Here is a 15,681-nt window from a genome sequence, read left to right as displayed (position 1 = left end):
AAGCAGTCAGAATTTTAGTTGGCTTAATTCAGCCTCTTATTGCCTTCTCCTGAGGCAAATTGCTTCTACTGCCCTCAGCTTTGGAATGCCACTAGTTGGAACTCAAAGTTGGGAATGTGTGATCTGAAATGTGCACGCCTTCCTGTAATTATTCATCTATGCATTAATTTGCTTATTTACCAAGGTGTCCCTTTCATGGTAATCAGGTGGAACCCCAGAACCTAGCACAGCTGGAGCTTTCTTTGAATGGCCAGGACAGATGTCAGAGATTTCATATTATCAATATAGATATAACCTAATATTTGCATATTTGTACCCAAGGTATTTTATATTACAGACTTAAAAAGGAGGATGCACTTTCCAGAATAATGGAGACCTAAAAAATCCTTGCAGTATTCAAGTCTTTTACTTTATTAAGCCACTTTATTTCTTACTTTGGAAAGAATGGTTGAGAAAGTAGCATTAAACATGATCAGTCTAAAAAATAAAACTCGGGGTGCCTGGGTGGCTCAGTTGGTTAAGTGACTGCCTTCGGCTCAGGTCATGATCCCGGAGTCCTGGGATCGAGTCCTGCATTGGGCTCCCAGCTCAGCGGAGAGCCTGCTTCTCCCTCTGACCCTCTCCCCTCTCATGTTGTTTTTTTCTCTCTCTCTCTCTCAAACAAATAAATAAATAAAATCTTTAAAAAAAAATAAAACTTGTACATACTGTTAATAATCACAGAGACAGTGGTACCATAATTGTATACTTTTACAAAATGCTTTCAGAGATTCTTTGGGCTGGGCTGAAGGACTGAAGATCGCTTCCCCATTTTTGTCATCCACTTTCTATGTACGTCTTGCTCAGAGTTCTGTGAAGAAATTTGTTGATGTTCCTTCCATCTTTTGCCTATAGATTTCATCAAATCTCTCATTTTGAGCCACAGTGAAGTGGTTTTTCTAATCCCCCACAGTACCTAGAAGAGGAAAACCAAGATGGGGTTGTCACTCTGATTGAAAGTTTCTGTGGCCCAACAACATGCCTGCCTCGCTCTACCTTCCCTTCAATGCACACCTATCCTCTGCAGCTCTCTGCTCTGAGAAGGGCCCTGGGGTGCTCTGTGCAGGGAGTGGGCTCCTAGCTCAGGCAGACAATTCACACAAAGGCACTACTGCTTTGGCCCCACCTGTGGTATATTCACATAATGGACTACTGCACAGAAATGAAAAGGAATGAACTATAGACAGAGCCCTATGGAGGAATCTCAAAGCATTACATTGAGTGACAGACAGCAGACATAAGAAGGTACATACTGTATGATTTCATCTATATGAAGTCCAAGAACAGACAAAATCAATCTATATTGACAGAAATAAGAAGGGTGGCTGTATCTGAGGGTAGAGATAGACAGGAAAGGGCATGCTAAAGAACTTTTGAGACATGAGAATGTTTCATATCTTGATTGGGGTGCTGGTATAACGTGTATACATTTTTCAACACATTCAACTGTATACTTCAGAGCTGTGCATTTTTTTTGTATGTAAGTTACATCTCAACAAAAGAAAACTTTTGGGAAAAATGAGAATGAGATAGTACTGTATATGTATGAGCTTTTTCACTAAACAGTAACTATTAAAATAATGTTAAAAAGGGGAAATACTCTGTCCTCCCTCTGCCTCTTCTGGAAAGTTGTGCAACAGAAATAAAAGCATTGGGACATAAGAACATACATACAAAGATGTTTACTGTAGCATTATTCATTAGGACAAAAAAAAGTAACTGTAGTGCCCTTCACTAGGGAAATAGTTGGATGAGTTATGATATATCTATCCATACTCTGGTACAACATGAGACCACTAAAAACAGTGAGCTACATGGACCTACATGCCTTGCCCTGGAGGGATGTCTGATATTCTGGTAAGTGAAGGAGTATATTATGACCACATTTAGCTTTCATCATGGTATATATCTTTGTTTGCACATGTATGAACCTGAGGGAAGGAGGGTGTATAGAAAGATAGGTATGTATGGATCTAAAGAAGGGCTTCTTGCTAAATCATTGCCTTTGATTATCTGAAGAGAAAAGGAATGGCACTGTTTGGTTTGCTTAACTAGCATGGGATGCTGTTGTAGATTCTAAAATGCAACAAAATTCTTCTCCCTCTGTGCTCTCTCTCTCTCAAATAATAAAATCTTTTAAAAAATTAAATGCAACAAAATAAACTAATAAATTAAAAAAAGAAGACAAGTTGCAAAGCAGTAGCACACATGGTTCCCCTGGTGTGAAAAAGAAGTCCCTGTTTTTGTTTGTTTGTTTGTTTGTTTTTAGAGAGGGAGAGAGAAGGGGGAGGGGCAGAAGGAGAGAGAATTTTGAGCAGGCTCCACACCCAGCATGAACCCACTGTGGGCCTTGATCTTACAACCCTGAGATCATGATCTGAACAGAAATCAAGAGTTGGATGCTTAACTGACTGAGTCACCCAGATGTCCCAGAAATCTGTGTTTTTAAACAGAGAGGGACTTCCATACTGTTGGTGGTCTCTTCTGGGGAACAGGGTTTTGGTGAAGAAAACTTTTTAAAATATAATTCCATGTTGATCTAATTTTTTACAGTGACATGTATTACTTTTTAAGTTAAAAAATGATAAAGCCCTTTTTTCCCCTCAAAAAGTATTAGCTGGGGCACTTAGAATTCCTCTTTTGGGAACTGGAACTAAAAAATATTAAGGGAACAAGGCAGTGCTCAACAGTAGTTATAGTTGAAGTCATGATGTAGAGCAGGTCTGACCCATGATCCGGACCAAGCTATGAGCAGAAGCTGAGTGAGCAGAAGCTATAAAGTAGGAAAAAGGTGTAATGGGCAGAGACAGGAAGCTAATCACTGGAGGAAGGCACTCATAGCAGACATATGGAGGGCAGCTGAGTCCTGTAAGTGGTGGAGCCTTCGAGCAAGGAGCTGTACCCTTCTGCTCCTGAGGTCCTAATCCTGAGATCCAGGGATGCCCCTGAGGTCTGGACCAATGGTTGCTCCTGCTCTTAACTAGCTGTGAGAATACATTAGCCTTACACCAGCACATGACCCCTCCTAAAAAGCTCCTTGTATTGGGGCTGGCCAGAAGGACTCTCTGTTTCTTGCAACCAGATACCCCAGAGAGCTCTCTTCTGTAACAAGATCAAATCCCCATCTTATTAGCAGCAGATTATTTTTAATAGGCTAAATGTGCTGTCTTGAAACTAGTAAAACCTAACATCTTCTTGCTAAGAAGCAGACAGTATATTACTAGACAGTGTTTGATTGATATTTATATTTACATAGTATTTGAAGCCACACAAACTTTTTCTCATGAAGAGGGAAATGGACTGGTCCAGGATAGATTTAGGAACTGTGGAACAATTTGTCATGGGATTTTCTTTCATTTTCTCAAATGATGTCTCCTGGACAATTTTATCTAGCACTGTTTCATCCAAGTTCTTTCCCATGAACTGCATCACTTTCTGAATTTCATGCTTTGGGTCCTGTGGTGACAGTAACATTGCATTAGAATGGAAGAAGGTATCAGGACATTCTTAAATTCTTCAGGCTGTCCCTCCCAGAAGCGCAGCCCTGAAATAGCTTGGAGTGGTTCTTCCAAAGGGCTTTTACTCACCCGTTTTATGTCCGCATAGAAGAGGAAGAGAATCTGGTATCTGTCTTTTATCTCCCACCATCCATTCACATGGTCATACCAGGAACCCCAGCCCACTATAATAGACACAGGAAACAGAAGAGTCTACAAAAGGATCACCCAAAGCCTCAGATATGTCCTGAGTCCTGATGTGTTTGAGTTGGAGGGTGATGTGGTATGGTACAGCCTTGGGGTAATTTATCCCAACATGCTACCTAAAGTGGCTTCATATTTATTGTGTATAATCATATATGCCCTGATATTGGGACAAGGATACCCTTTGGAATGCAGGTGACTCTACAGGTCAAATGACCCAGCATAAAGGCTTTCAAATCAGGTGAGAGGTTTTTGCTGGGACTGTGGGTATTCACTCTGAGCTCAGTCAGCCTGCTCCTCCCAGTCCCAGTCTGAGGTAGGACATGCTTAAGGAGGAACACAACCTTCTAAGGCATCAAAATGTTATGCTTGATTCCTAGACTGAACCTACCTGGAGTGGGCATGCAAAGATGTGAAGGATTATTCTTTATCTTTTCCACTGATGGTTTCAAAATACTCTTCCCAGGTACCAGGGTCAGGAAGAATTTGATTCATCCTTTGGAAATGGTAGTAGGAAACCATGCAGTCTTTGGCATTTCGAGCTACATAAAGGAACTTCGGGATAAGGAGAGAGGTGGGTAAAAGATGGTATGAAAAGTGAATTTTCACAGAATTCACTCAGGTGAATTCCATGCCAAGAGCAGCTTTGTACACCTGGCTCAGCTCTTCTGAGCTGGCAGTTCGACTTGGCTGGTGAACCCCTCCTCCTCTGGCTGTCTTTGCTTCTCTGCTGATTTTCCTCTATTCCAAACTCAGTCCTAGTAAGTAACCTGACTCCTGAGTGCCACTTTAGTTGTCAGGTTCCAATCATTCTGTAGCAACTACGGCATCAGACAGCAACTCCCACATGCATGTTGATGATCCTCCTAATACCTTCATCTCCATTTCCTGGAAAAGCAGGATGCTTCATGGTCTTATTTTTTCCCCTGTTGTCATCAACTCTATTGTTTTCATCTCAGATCACTTCAACTCTTGCTCTACAAACATCCTGTTAGGTTTCATTTTGACAACAACCTTGTATCCTCCTACCCTCCCAGCCTTTCACTTTATCCAAATCTGACCTTTAATCTCATCATGACTGCTAAGTACTTGACTCACATTCGGACAGCATCATCCTGAGCTGGCCTCATTGACTAGCTACCTCAGATCTGTGACTAATCATTTCATGGTGATGCTGGTTTTTTACCATAAAACAGTTCTCAACTGGGAATGATTTTGCCTGCTAGGGGACATTTGGCAATGCCTGGAGGTATTTTTGCTTGTCACAATTTTGGGTGATAGTGCTACTTGCATCTAATGAGTAGAGGCCAGAGATGCTGCTCAATATTCTACAATACTCAGGGTAGCCCCTTGCCCCATCCCACCAAAAAGAATTATCTGGCCCAAAATGTCAATAATGCCATTTTCCATATTCTGATGCTTTGAATCAGAAGCGTTGCTGACCTTGCTGGGGCCTTGCCGACCCTGGATGGTCTGCCCCTAACAGTTATAGCTGGTTACTATAGATAGTAACAACTCACTATCAAGCTCACTTTTTACATGCAAGCCAACCAGTCCCGAGCCTATGCCTCCCCTATTGGGTTCTCACACTCTGGGCCACTGTCCACTTGCTCTAATCACCTTCCTCAGTCCCCGGGGGAGAGCCACCTGATGCTGGCAAACCAGAGACCTATCGTTGAATTTTTATAGCAAATGTTATATATTGTTTCAGTTACAGAAATCCTATTTAATTTAATAAGAAATTCTGTTTTAAAAATAGCATCTTTTATTTTTGATTCAATCTTTCATTTTCTTACACAACTTCAGATATTTTAATATCTGAAATCCTTGAGGTGTAACCCTGCTGTTTGTGCTTTTTGCACACTGTCTTTCTCGTGCTGGCTTGTTTCTTTGTGTATTTTGTAATGTGAGGCTTGAACTCAAGCAGGAACTCTGGCTGCCCAAGCTAAAGCTGTGTCCTCCCCATGTTTGTTTCTGCGGGTCATCCTGGGGGTGCTGGCAATGGTAACCACCTTATGCTGGTTTCTCAGCTTGGGGCTTCTTGGACAATGTAAGAATTACAACGTTGAATCTCCTCCCTGAGAGAGGAGGCCTATGGCCACACATTTTCAGAGCAGCTGAGAGCCCAGGTCAAGACAAAGAGGTTTCCTGGCGTCTGCCTTGGCCCCCTCCACCTATCCATTGAGGATGAAGCCCTTCAGCTGTCCCACCTTTGGTTCCTCACTTTTCTAGTTCCTTCTGCTCTGGGCTTGGACTCCGTGCAGTCACTGAAACTCCAGATCATCCAGATCATTAAAGAACCCACAGCGCAGCTCCAATCTCAGTGACCTCTTCTCTAGTTTCAGCTCCCTTTATTGTGGAACTTAGGGATTTCCTTTACTCTCTGGATCTCAGTTACACATTTACAAAGGCAACTTGTTATGTGTTATGTGTTATTGCTAGATGTTTCATACAGAAGGTTTCAGGGCACTTGGTCATAATCCGGAAATGGAGGTTCTTGTTCCCTTATACAACTTTACTGAAAGGACTCCCATAATTGGTATTGTTCCCTAGAAATACGCCCTTCTAAGCCCTTTGTTCCCTTCATTCCCACCTTTGAGAAAACTTTCTTACCAATGCTCACTGACACCTCAGTTTCTTCCCTTGCCTCCATTCACTCTACAGCTGCTCACTTGTTATTCATTCAGCAAACACATTTTGAATATCCTCTATGTGCCAGGAACTGATTAGGCACAAGAGTGCAGAATAAATAAAGTCCCAGGATAAATAAAGTGAAGAGCCCAGAGTTTACCAGAGGCTGAGGTCAAGTGTTCCCCTTAAGAAATATTGCTCCATCTATTTACCCTTTTAAACGATCTTCAGGGCTTTTTTCTTTCCCCTCAGTTTTTCTTCTCTGCTCTATTATAAGTCTTAATCGCCCACACCCTTGGGTCACTGCGGACACTATCTCTAGTTCTTTCCAAAAATTCAGTCTGGCTTTTGCCTCCGTATTTTGCTTGCAATCGTTCAGGTAAATATCCTGTTGAGTATAGATAGAACTTTACATTTTCTCTTATTTGCTGATCAACAGTCAACATTTCCTTCAGAGATGGTGGAGGAGTAAATATGATGACACTGTAGGGACTAGAGCATTTCCTCCCAGGAGACCTAGTCTCCCACCTGTCTCCAGGGAAGCCGTTGCTGTCTTACCTTGCAGTTGTTTTCCCAGAAAGACAGAGGCAAGAGCTGAGTTGGAAGGTGAGTCCTTAGTATCTGTGGAGAGGGCATTGCTTTGGCTTTTTCCACCCCTTTAAGTAAATCAAGAGGAAACATCTGCATAGTATAGGTATTGCATGGGGGAACTTATATTCCAGGATCTGTCCAGAATGTCCCATCACCTCCCATCTTTCTCTTTATCTCTTGACTTTCCTTTGGGATTTTGAGATTACCATCACTTCTGTAGACTCCTACAGCTTGAGAGCTAGAAGGGAGCTTATATTAATCTGTCACTTTTAGGATGAGGAGATGGAAGCTGAGAATGGACAAGCTAGGTGTTGTGGAAGAGCGGGGGGAGGGGGTGCAGAGCACAGGCCTTTCTCACCTCCTAGCCAGTGCCCATCCCTGCGTGCCTGCAGCAGGCTGCCCATGTACCTGGCCTATGTGCTAGTCGCTTGTTTCATCTCTAAAAATATATATACTTGATGGCATGTGAGTCATGATTTCCACTCTGTACTCTAAAACATTGGGCACCTGCTTTGTGCAATCGTTGTGTTAGACTGAGGTTAGGGGATGTGAGATAATAGAAAGTTTATATTCGTCTCTGCCGCTGCTTCTTGGCATAGAGGTCCTGAAACCCCTGTTGATAGGGGTGATTAGGGGTGTCTTGTTCTTTTTTTTTTAAAAAAAGATTTATTTATTTATTTGAGAGAGCGATCGAGTGAAAGAGAGAGAGAGCAGGGGGAGGGGCAGAGGGCAAAGGAGAAACAGAATTCCAAGCAGACTCCCCGTTCACTGGGGAGCCTGATGTGGGGTTTGATCTCACGACCCCAAGATCAAGACCTGAGCTGAAATCAAGAGTTGGATGCTGGGGGCACCTGGGTGGCTCAGTCGTTAAGCATTTGCCTTCAGCTTGGGGCATGATCTCGGCGTCCTGGGATTAAGCCACCTGTCAGGCTCCCTGCTCAGTGGGAAGCCTGCTTCTCCCTGTGCCTGCCACTCCCCCTGCTTGGGTTCCCTCTCTCACTGTCTCTGTCTGTCAAATAAATAAATAAAATCTTAAAAAAAAAAGAGTTGGACGCTCAACTGACTGAACCACCCAGGTGCCCCAGGGGTGTCCTGTTCTAATGAGGTGACTCCAGGGAGTGCTCCTGGATGGGGGCTGGTCACCAGCAAGACCAGCCATGATTAGAAGCTTAGAATTTTCAGCCCTGCCCCCCATTCTCCAGAGAGGGGAGAGGGCTGAAAATGGAGTATATGATGGATCATGCCTGCCTGATGAAGCCCCCAAAGTCCAGGGTTTGGAGAGCTTCCCAGTTGGTGAACACATGGAGATTGAAGGGAGTGGTGCCTGCAGAAGGCATGGAAGCTTCTCATCCTCTCCCTATACTTTGTCTGGGGCATCTCTCCCGTCTGGCCAAGGAAGGGGTTGTGGCAATCCCTGATTGGTAGTCAAGTTGGACAGAAGTTGTGGGTAACCTGGGGACCTACTACTTGCAGTTGGCACCTGAAGTGCAGGGAGAGCAGTTTTGTGGGACTGAGTCCTTAACCTGTGGGATCTGATGCTATCAGCAGGTAGGTAGTGTCAGAATGGGGTTGAATTGTAGGACATCTGGCTGGTGTCAGAGAGAATCTGTTGTGTGTGAAGGACATCCCCTCCCCAGCCCACACCCACAAACTGGAATTGGGGCCTGAACCTAGTGCAGGGTAAAAGGCAACAAAGTTAAAGAAGACATGCTCCTTCTCTCTAAGAAGCTTCCATTCCAGTGGAATTAGAGGCTCATGCAAAGTGAGCAGAGTTAGTGCTGAGAAATGAGTCAGCATCAAAAGTTAGGCTCTGAAGCAGCCTTGCACACTGGCCTTCCACATGTCTTCTCCCCTGAGTACTGAGCCTCCAGTCAGTGCTTGGTTTTCCAAAGATGGGGGTGGGGTAGAAAGGAAGGTGTGGAGGAGATGCCTCTCTTAGCCCCTGACAGACATCCTGGGAATGCTGTTTGACTTTTAAAAATCTGGATCCCAGGGAAGGTCACTGTCAGTGCAAACTGCCCTCTGGCTGATATAAATTGTACATGTGGTCTGTCTGAGCATATGGCTTTGGTTATTCTCCCAGGCCTGGCAAGGAGGAAGAGTCTCTGCAGGTCCCAGTAAAGAGGAGGAAGACAGGGTCCTTCACCCTGGGAAGGAGTAGGTCTGGAACTGGTCTTGTTCCCTATACCTTAAAATGTAAATGTTCCCTGGTGCCTTCAAATTTTTGCTGCTTTTGAGCAGCTCAGACCCTGTGTCTCTTCTGTTTGGAAGCCTTCTATACTCAAGGTGATTTTTCACACTTGCTCCCCAAGCTGTATGTTTGAGGGGGCGGGATTCAGGGTGGTATTGAAAGGATGTGCTTCATTCTGGTCATCTTTGAGTTTGCTTACTTTGTGTGTTGAGAATCCTTAATAGTTTTTAAAAATTGTGGTAAAATACATATAAAGTAAAATTTTCCATCTTAATCCTTTTAAAGAGTACAGTTCAGTAGTGCTAAGTACATTCACGTTGTTGTGCAACAAATCTCCAGAACTCTCCATGTTGCAAAACTGAAACTCTGTACCCTTTAAACACTCACTCCCCATTGCACCCTCCCCCAGCCGCTGGCAGTCACCCTTCTTTCTGATTCTGTGGTTCTATGAATTTGACTACTCTGGATACCTCTGGATACCTCATATAAATGGAATCATACAGTGTCTTTTTTTGTGACTGGCTTATTCCACTTAGCATAATATCCTTAAGGTTCATCCATGGTGTAGCAGGTGTCAGAATTTCCTTCCTTTTTAAGGCTGAATAATCTTTCACTGCATGTATGTATCACATTTTACTTATCCATTCATCTGTCCGTGGACACTTGGGTTGCTTCCATCCTTGGCTGTTGTGAATACAGCTGCTATGAACATGAATGTGCAAGTTATCTTTTCCAGTCTCTGTTTTTAATTCTTTTGGGCATATATTCAGAGGTTGAATTGTTGGATCATAGGGCCCAATAATTTTTTTTAATAAAAAAATCCTGGTACTGAAAAGAAAAATTGGAAAACCACTGGTCTGTACTTAAAGTCCATATTCCTTATCAAGACCTATAAAACTGTCCTGTCTCTAGCAGCTTCCTGCTCACACGTTACCTTTCAGAGCTCTTTACATTTGTCCTGCTGTTCCAGGCCCCTCATCTTTCTTGTCTACATCTCTGGGCACCTGGTTGTTAACACTCGCTCTTTAGGAGTCTCTCCAGACACTTCCACTGTTAGCAATATGGTGGCCCAGACACTATGAAGACCTCTCCTGTTATAAAACACCTGCAAAATCTGACTAAAACATCACAAATATCCTTTAAGTGCATAACCATCCTTTAAATGCAAGAAACCAGGGGTCCAGGTGAGAAGGAAGAAGAAGAGAGAGGAAGGTTGTGATGACCTGAGCGTGTTTGCCCCTCAATTCCGGGGCCCAGTGACCCCTATGTGGGAAGGAGGTTGGTAGACTTGGGTTTTCCTCCTCTACATGCAGTCCTCCTGGCAGGCTTGACTGGCCTGCAGCTTCAAAATTTGCTGCCAAAGAACCCCTAGAGCAGAGAGAGATTCTGCGGGTTTAGGGCTTTACATAGAGCATTCCACCAATGTTTTCTTTCACAGGTTCAGGTATATTATACATTTTTTCTTCTCTCTCTCTCACTCTCTTCTCTTTCTGTCTCACATCAGTACCCAGAAGAGCTGGTTGGGATGGTCTCATTCCCTTGTCACTCTGCCATGAGTGCTCAGCCTCAGGGTTGAGAAGTGCAGGAGAGAGTGTCCATGAAAACACCTGAGGTTATAAAGTCTATTCCCGAGCCTGACCTGTGGAAGAAGGGGGCCAATGGAGTCATTTCCAGACCTCCTCATCTGCACAAGGAGCTTGCGGTCTGGCAGGAGAGACACAGCAACAGCAGTAGTTGCTTGTAACTGCAGGTGTCACCTTCTCCAGGCATGGGTCTTCCAGCACATTCTTCACCCTGACCATGGTGTCCTATGTTAACCTCCACCCAACATACTCACTGCTTGTCACCATATAGTCTGCATTTGCCTCCTCTGTGTTGGACCATGAATTATTGAGGGCAAGTGGAGGTGTGGAGTCTTAGAAGTGCAGCCCAGGGCATGTATTATAAATACTTGTTGAGCTGAGGGGGGTTATAACCTGTATACAGTTAGTTCACACACACACACAGACACACACACACACACACACACACACACACACACACATCTTCTTAAAATTTTCCCAGCCCTGCTCTCATTAGGTCACATATGCAATACCTTTGATGTCAAACAGCTGTGTAGCTGGGAGTTGGAGCAGGGGGTGTGGAAGGAGGCCTGGGAGGGAGACTGGCCATGTGGGACACAAGTTCACACTACATCCAGCAGTGTCCACCCACTCTTGAACCCTCTGAGGGTGGTTGGTATACTTGACCAATAACCATTAGTCTATTTCAGCAACCACCTTGCCCTCCTAATGGTAGTCCTTACCTCCGGTGGCAGGGACCATCTACCCTGAAATAAAACCACTGCCCAGCTGAGTCTCCACCTGGCCGCTGTTTGTAGCTGGAAAGACCATAAAGCCTGTAACTGTCACCTTTTTGGAAATGGGGCACATTGGTTTTTAAAGAACCATCTTGTTTTGTATATGATGTGCCATGCTGGGCTATTGGTTATCATCCTTTCTTGAATTCTGCAGCTGCTGGCATTGCCTTGAGAGAAGTTCTATCCTGTTTCTTATGCTAACTTAGTGGCTGCACACTCTGCCCCCCACTGCCAAGGATGCCTCACTAGAAATCATGCTTAGGCTTTTTGTTCTCTTTTTAATGTCCCAAATTGTCAGAGGTAAGACAATGGTGGCAGCAGTGGGATGTAGAAGAGAGATCAAAAGCTGGGCATGGATGACCTAGGGAACATATGCCCTTGTGGGGCAAAGGATTTAGCCTAAGAAGTGGTCAGTAATACATAACACTTAAATAGGATCTACTCTGTGCCAGGCACTGCTCTAAGCTTTCTACACACATTAACTCATTTAATCCTCACAATGACTTTTCGAGGTAGGCACTAATTCTACTGACACCTTGCATCTGAGGAAACTGTAACAGAGAGAGGGTAAGTAACTTGTTAAAGGTCACTGAGCAGGTGGTGGCATCAGGACTTAAACCCTGGTTTAAGGGTTAAGGACTACCGTCCTTAACCATTATGCCATCCTGCTGCTCAAGGGAACAGAAGACCAGACACCAACAAAAATGGAAGGCCCTGACTACACACAGAGTGGGATCACAGTTAAGCAGGCAGAGAGGGCCCTGTGTGGGGTGGTCAGAGCCCCACGGGTAGTTCAGAGAAGGGGTCAGACCGGGCACTGGATTGCTAGGCTAGTGGTCAACCAGACAGACAGGAACTGAGGACCAGAGGAGTCTGAGCAGCTAAGTAGAACTATAAGGACAAGCAAATGCCTCAAGGCTGTTTTAACTTGGATGCACCCTTGTGCTGGTTTAAGGTATTATGGGTGTCAGATCAAGAACTTCTTTATCTTAAGGCATTCATAGATTTATCAGACTTTTATCCACAATTGCTCCAAGTTAGACTTCAACACTAGAGTTGTATTGCCTCTAATTTTGTAGCTCTAGCTAGGTGTGTTTCCACCTGAAACAGAGAAGTAGGCCTTCCTCCTATCCTTGTTCTGCAAAATGCTTCCAGCAGCTGCCAGTTACCTGGAATGGCTTTTTTCCCTTCTGGTTGTCTTTTGTCATTTTTTTGGTTTGAAGAAAAAAATTTCTAGGTTGAGTATTACCCTAAAAACTTTTCCCTACAGAGAGAAATAGTTGGCTGCAAATGCATTATGTTTGCTAGTTATCTGGCACTTCCTTGACTGCACTGAGCATTTGTATGGGTGGAGTAAGGAGAAGAGTGAATTGTTCCATAAATAGCTCTCCAACCTCTCTGTGTGTTCTACAGCAGAGGGAGCATTTAAGAAGAAAATAAGGCAGATTCCTTTTTACTTGGTGATTCACTTTTGGCAAATAACCTTAGGTTATTAGAATAACCTAATAGGTAGAAAGAATCAAAGAGGAAGAAAGGAGGAGAAAACACATGGTGACAGAAATGAGAGTGAGAGTGAGAGCAAGAGAGAGAGGAGAAGAAAGAGACAAAACAGAGGGGAGAAGACAGAGACAGGAGAGAGAAGAAGAGAAAGGAAGAAGGAGAGCCACCAGGAAGCCCTTCAGTAGGTGAATGGGTAAATAAACTGTGGCACATCTAAGCAATGCAATAGTAATCAGCACTGAAAAGAAATGAGCTCTCAAGCCATGAAAAGACATGGAGGAAACTGAAATGCACATTACTAAGTGAGAGAAGCCAGTCTGAAAAGGCCACATACAATATGATTCCAACTATATGACATTCTGGAAAAGGTAAAACTGTGGAGACAGATCTGTGGCTGTCAGGGATCGGGGAGTAGGGAGGGTGAACAGGTAGCACACAGAGGATTTTTAGGGCAGTGAAACTACTCTGTATGGTAGTGCAGAGCTGGATCCAGGTCATTGTACATTAGTCCAAACCCATAGAATATACAACATCCAGGACAAATCCTAATGTGAACTATGGGCTTTGGGTGATTATGACATGTCCGTGTAGGCTCATCAATTGTAACAAATGCACCACCTGGGGGAGGGGTGGAATATCGATAATGGAGAAGGCTGTGCATGTGTGGGAAATCTCTGTGCCTCTACTTTGTTGTAAAACTAACACTGCTCTAAAAAATAAAGTCTTAAAAGAAGAGAGAGAAAGGAGCCAGGACAGGAAGGGAGGAGCTCTCACGAGAGGGCTGGGGCGGCCGAGCCCACTCAATGAAAAGATGGCGGTGTTGAATGATGGCCCTCTGACATTTCTCCATGTCTCCATTCTGCTCAATCATGTCCATAATTTCCTGAATCCATGTGGTCCCTGAGGCCCAAGTGGAAAGGATGAGAAGAAGAAACCAGTTAGACAATCAGTCTTAAGTGTTCTGGGGAGAAAAGGGGACATGTAGACTGATGGCTTTTGGTTCAACTTCCCCTCAGGTCAGGATCCTGTCAGCTACAATAGATGGATGTTCATGTGGGAAAAACCCACAAGGTCTCTATGGAGAGAAGGAGCAGCAGAGGCAAAGCACATGACACTGTCACCCAAGAGCAGCCCATGACAGAGCCCAGCAGGCTGGGTCCTCTAACCAGGGACAATTATGCTTGACCCTGGATAAACCCAGGACACGATCATCCCGAGATCACCTCGTCATGGTACAGAGAGAAGGAGCAGCTCTCCTTGAATGAGTGCAAACACTGTATGAAGGGGAATTCTAACTGTTGTGAGCTACCTTTGCTGACTCCACAAGCCGGAGTCTGGTTGTCCCCCTGGCCCCACTGTCACCTGATTTAGGGTAGGTACAGATGAGGAAATCATCCGGCTTGGCCTCAAAGTTCTGGATCTGGCTCCAGTTGTCCACAGTGCTAGGCTGCAGGGGAACCCCCGCAACCTCTCTCAGTTGTAGCTGTCCCTCCAACGCTGTAGCCAGGGCCATACTGTCTTGCAATGGGAGGGGGGAGTCCCTGCGGGCAGAGGATAGAAAGGACTTTTAAAACAATTGTGGTAAAATACACATAACATAAAATTCACCATTTTAACCATTTTTAAGTACACATTTCAGTGCCATTAAGTGCATTTCCACTGTTATGCAGCCATCACCAACATCCATGTCCAGAACTTTTTCATCTTCCCAAAATGAAATTATGCCATTAAACACTAACTCCCCATTGCCCCTTTCCCCCCATCCCCTTCTAATTTCTGTCTCTATGAATTTGTCTAGGTCCTGCATATAAAGAGAATCATACATTATTTGTCCTTCTGTGATTGGCTTATTTCACTCAGCATAATGTCTCCAGAGTTCATCCATGTTGTAGCATGGGTCAGAATTTCCTTCCTTTTTGAGGCTGAATAATGTTCCATTGTGTGTATATGCCACATTTTGCTTGTCCATTCATCCATACATGGACACTTGGACTGCTTCTAACTTTTGGATTTTATAAATAATGCTGCTATAAAATGGGTATGCCAATATCTCTTTGAGATCCTACTTTCAATTCTTTGGAATTGGAATTGCTGGATCATATGGTAATTTTACATTTAAGTTTTTGAGAAATTGCCATGCTGTTTTCCACAGTAGCTACATCATTTAACATTCCCACCAGAAAGGCATGGGTGTTCCAATTTTTTCAGATCCTTGCCAACACCTGTTATTTTCTGTTTATTACCTATTTTATTTATTAAGTACATGTTTTCAAATTTTTTAATTTCTATGATAGCCATCCTTATATAGGTATGAGATGATATTCCACTGTGGTTTTGATTTTCATTTCCCTAATGATTAGTGATGCTGAGCATCTTTTCACGTGCCTATTTGTAATTCATATATCTCTTTTGGAGAAATGTTCATTTAAATTTTCTGCCTATTTTTAGAATCAGGTTTTTTGCTTTAAATGCAGAAAATGAGGAAGCCAGGAGAAGTGGGCCATATTACTCCAGAATAATGGGCTATTGAGATAGCAGTGTGCTAGGCTTAGTGCCCAAATTCATTTTAACTATTGCATAAAATGAATGCCAGGACTTTAGAGCTGAAAGGATCCTTACAGGAGATGTAATAGTGCATACTTATTGGAAATTGAATAATTTCCAATTAT

The 15,681-nt window shown here is 43.7% G+C and overlaps 1 protein-coding gene across 1 annotated transcript; it reads right to left on the bottom strand.

Moving 5' to 3' along the window:
* Positions 1–842: 842 nt before the first annotated feature.
* Positions 843–14,525, bottom strand: SULT1C2 (sulfotransferase family 1C member 2). The gene is given in 7 exon segments (XM_088026228.1): positions 843–955; positions 3,315–3,495; positions 3,627–3,721; positions 4,181–4,295; positions 6,930–7,027; positions 13,787–13,912; positions 14,375–14,525. Coding segments are annotated over 7 exon segments (879 nt in total).
* Between the last annotated feature and the right edge of the window lie 1,156 nt (positions 14,526–15,681).

This window comes from Eumetopias jubatus, unplaced genomic scaffold (genome assembly GCF_037043125.1).
Source record: "Eumetopias jubatus isolate StellerSeaLion01/CBP00866 unplaced genomic scaffold, mEumJub1_p1.0 scaffold_9, whole genome shotgun sequence".
Lineage (NCBI taxonomy): Eukaryota > Metazoa > Chordata > Mammalia > Carnivora > Otariidae > Eumetopias > Eumetopias jubatus.
This window is presented reverse-complemented; position numbering and strand designations above follow the sequence as displayed.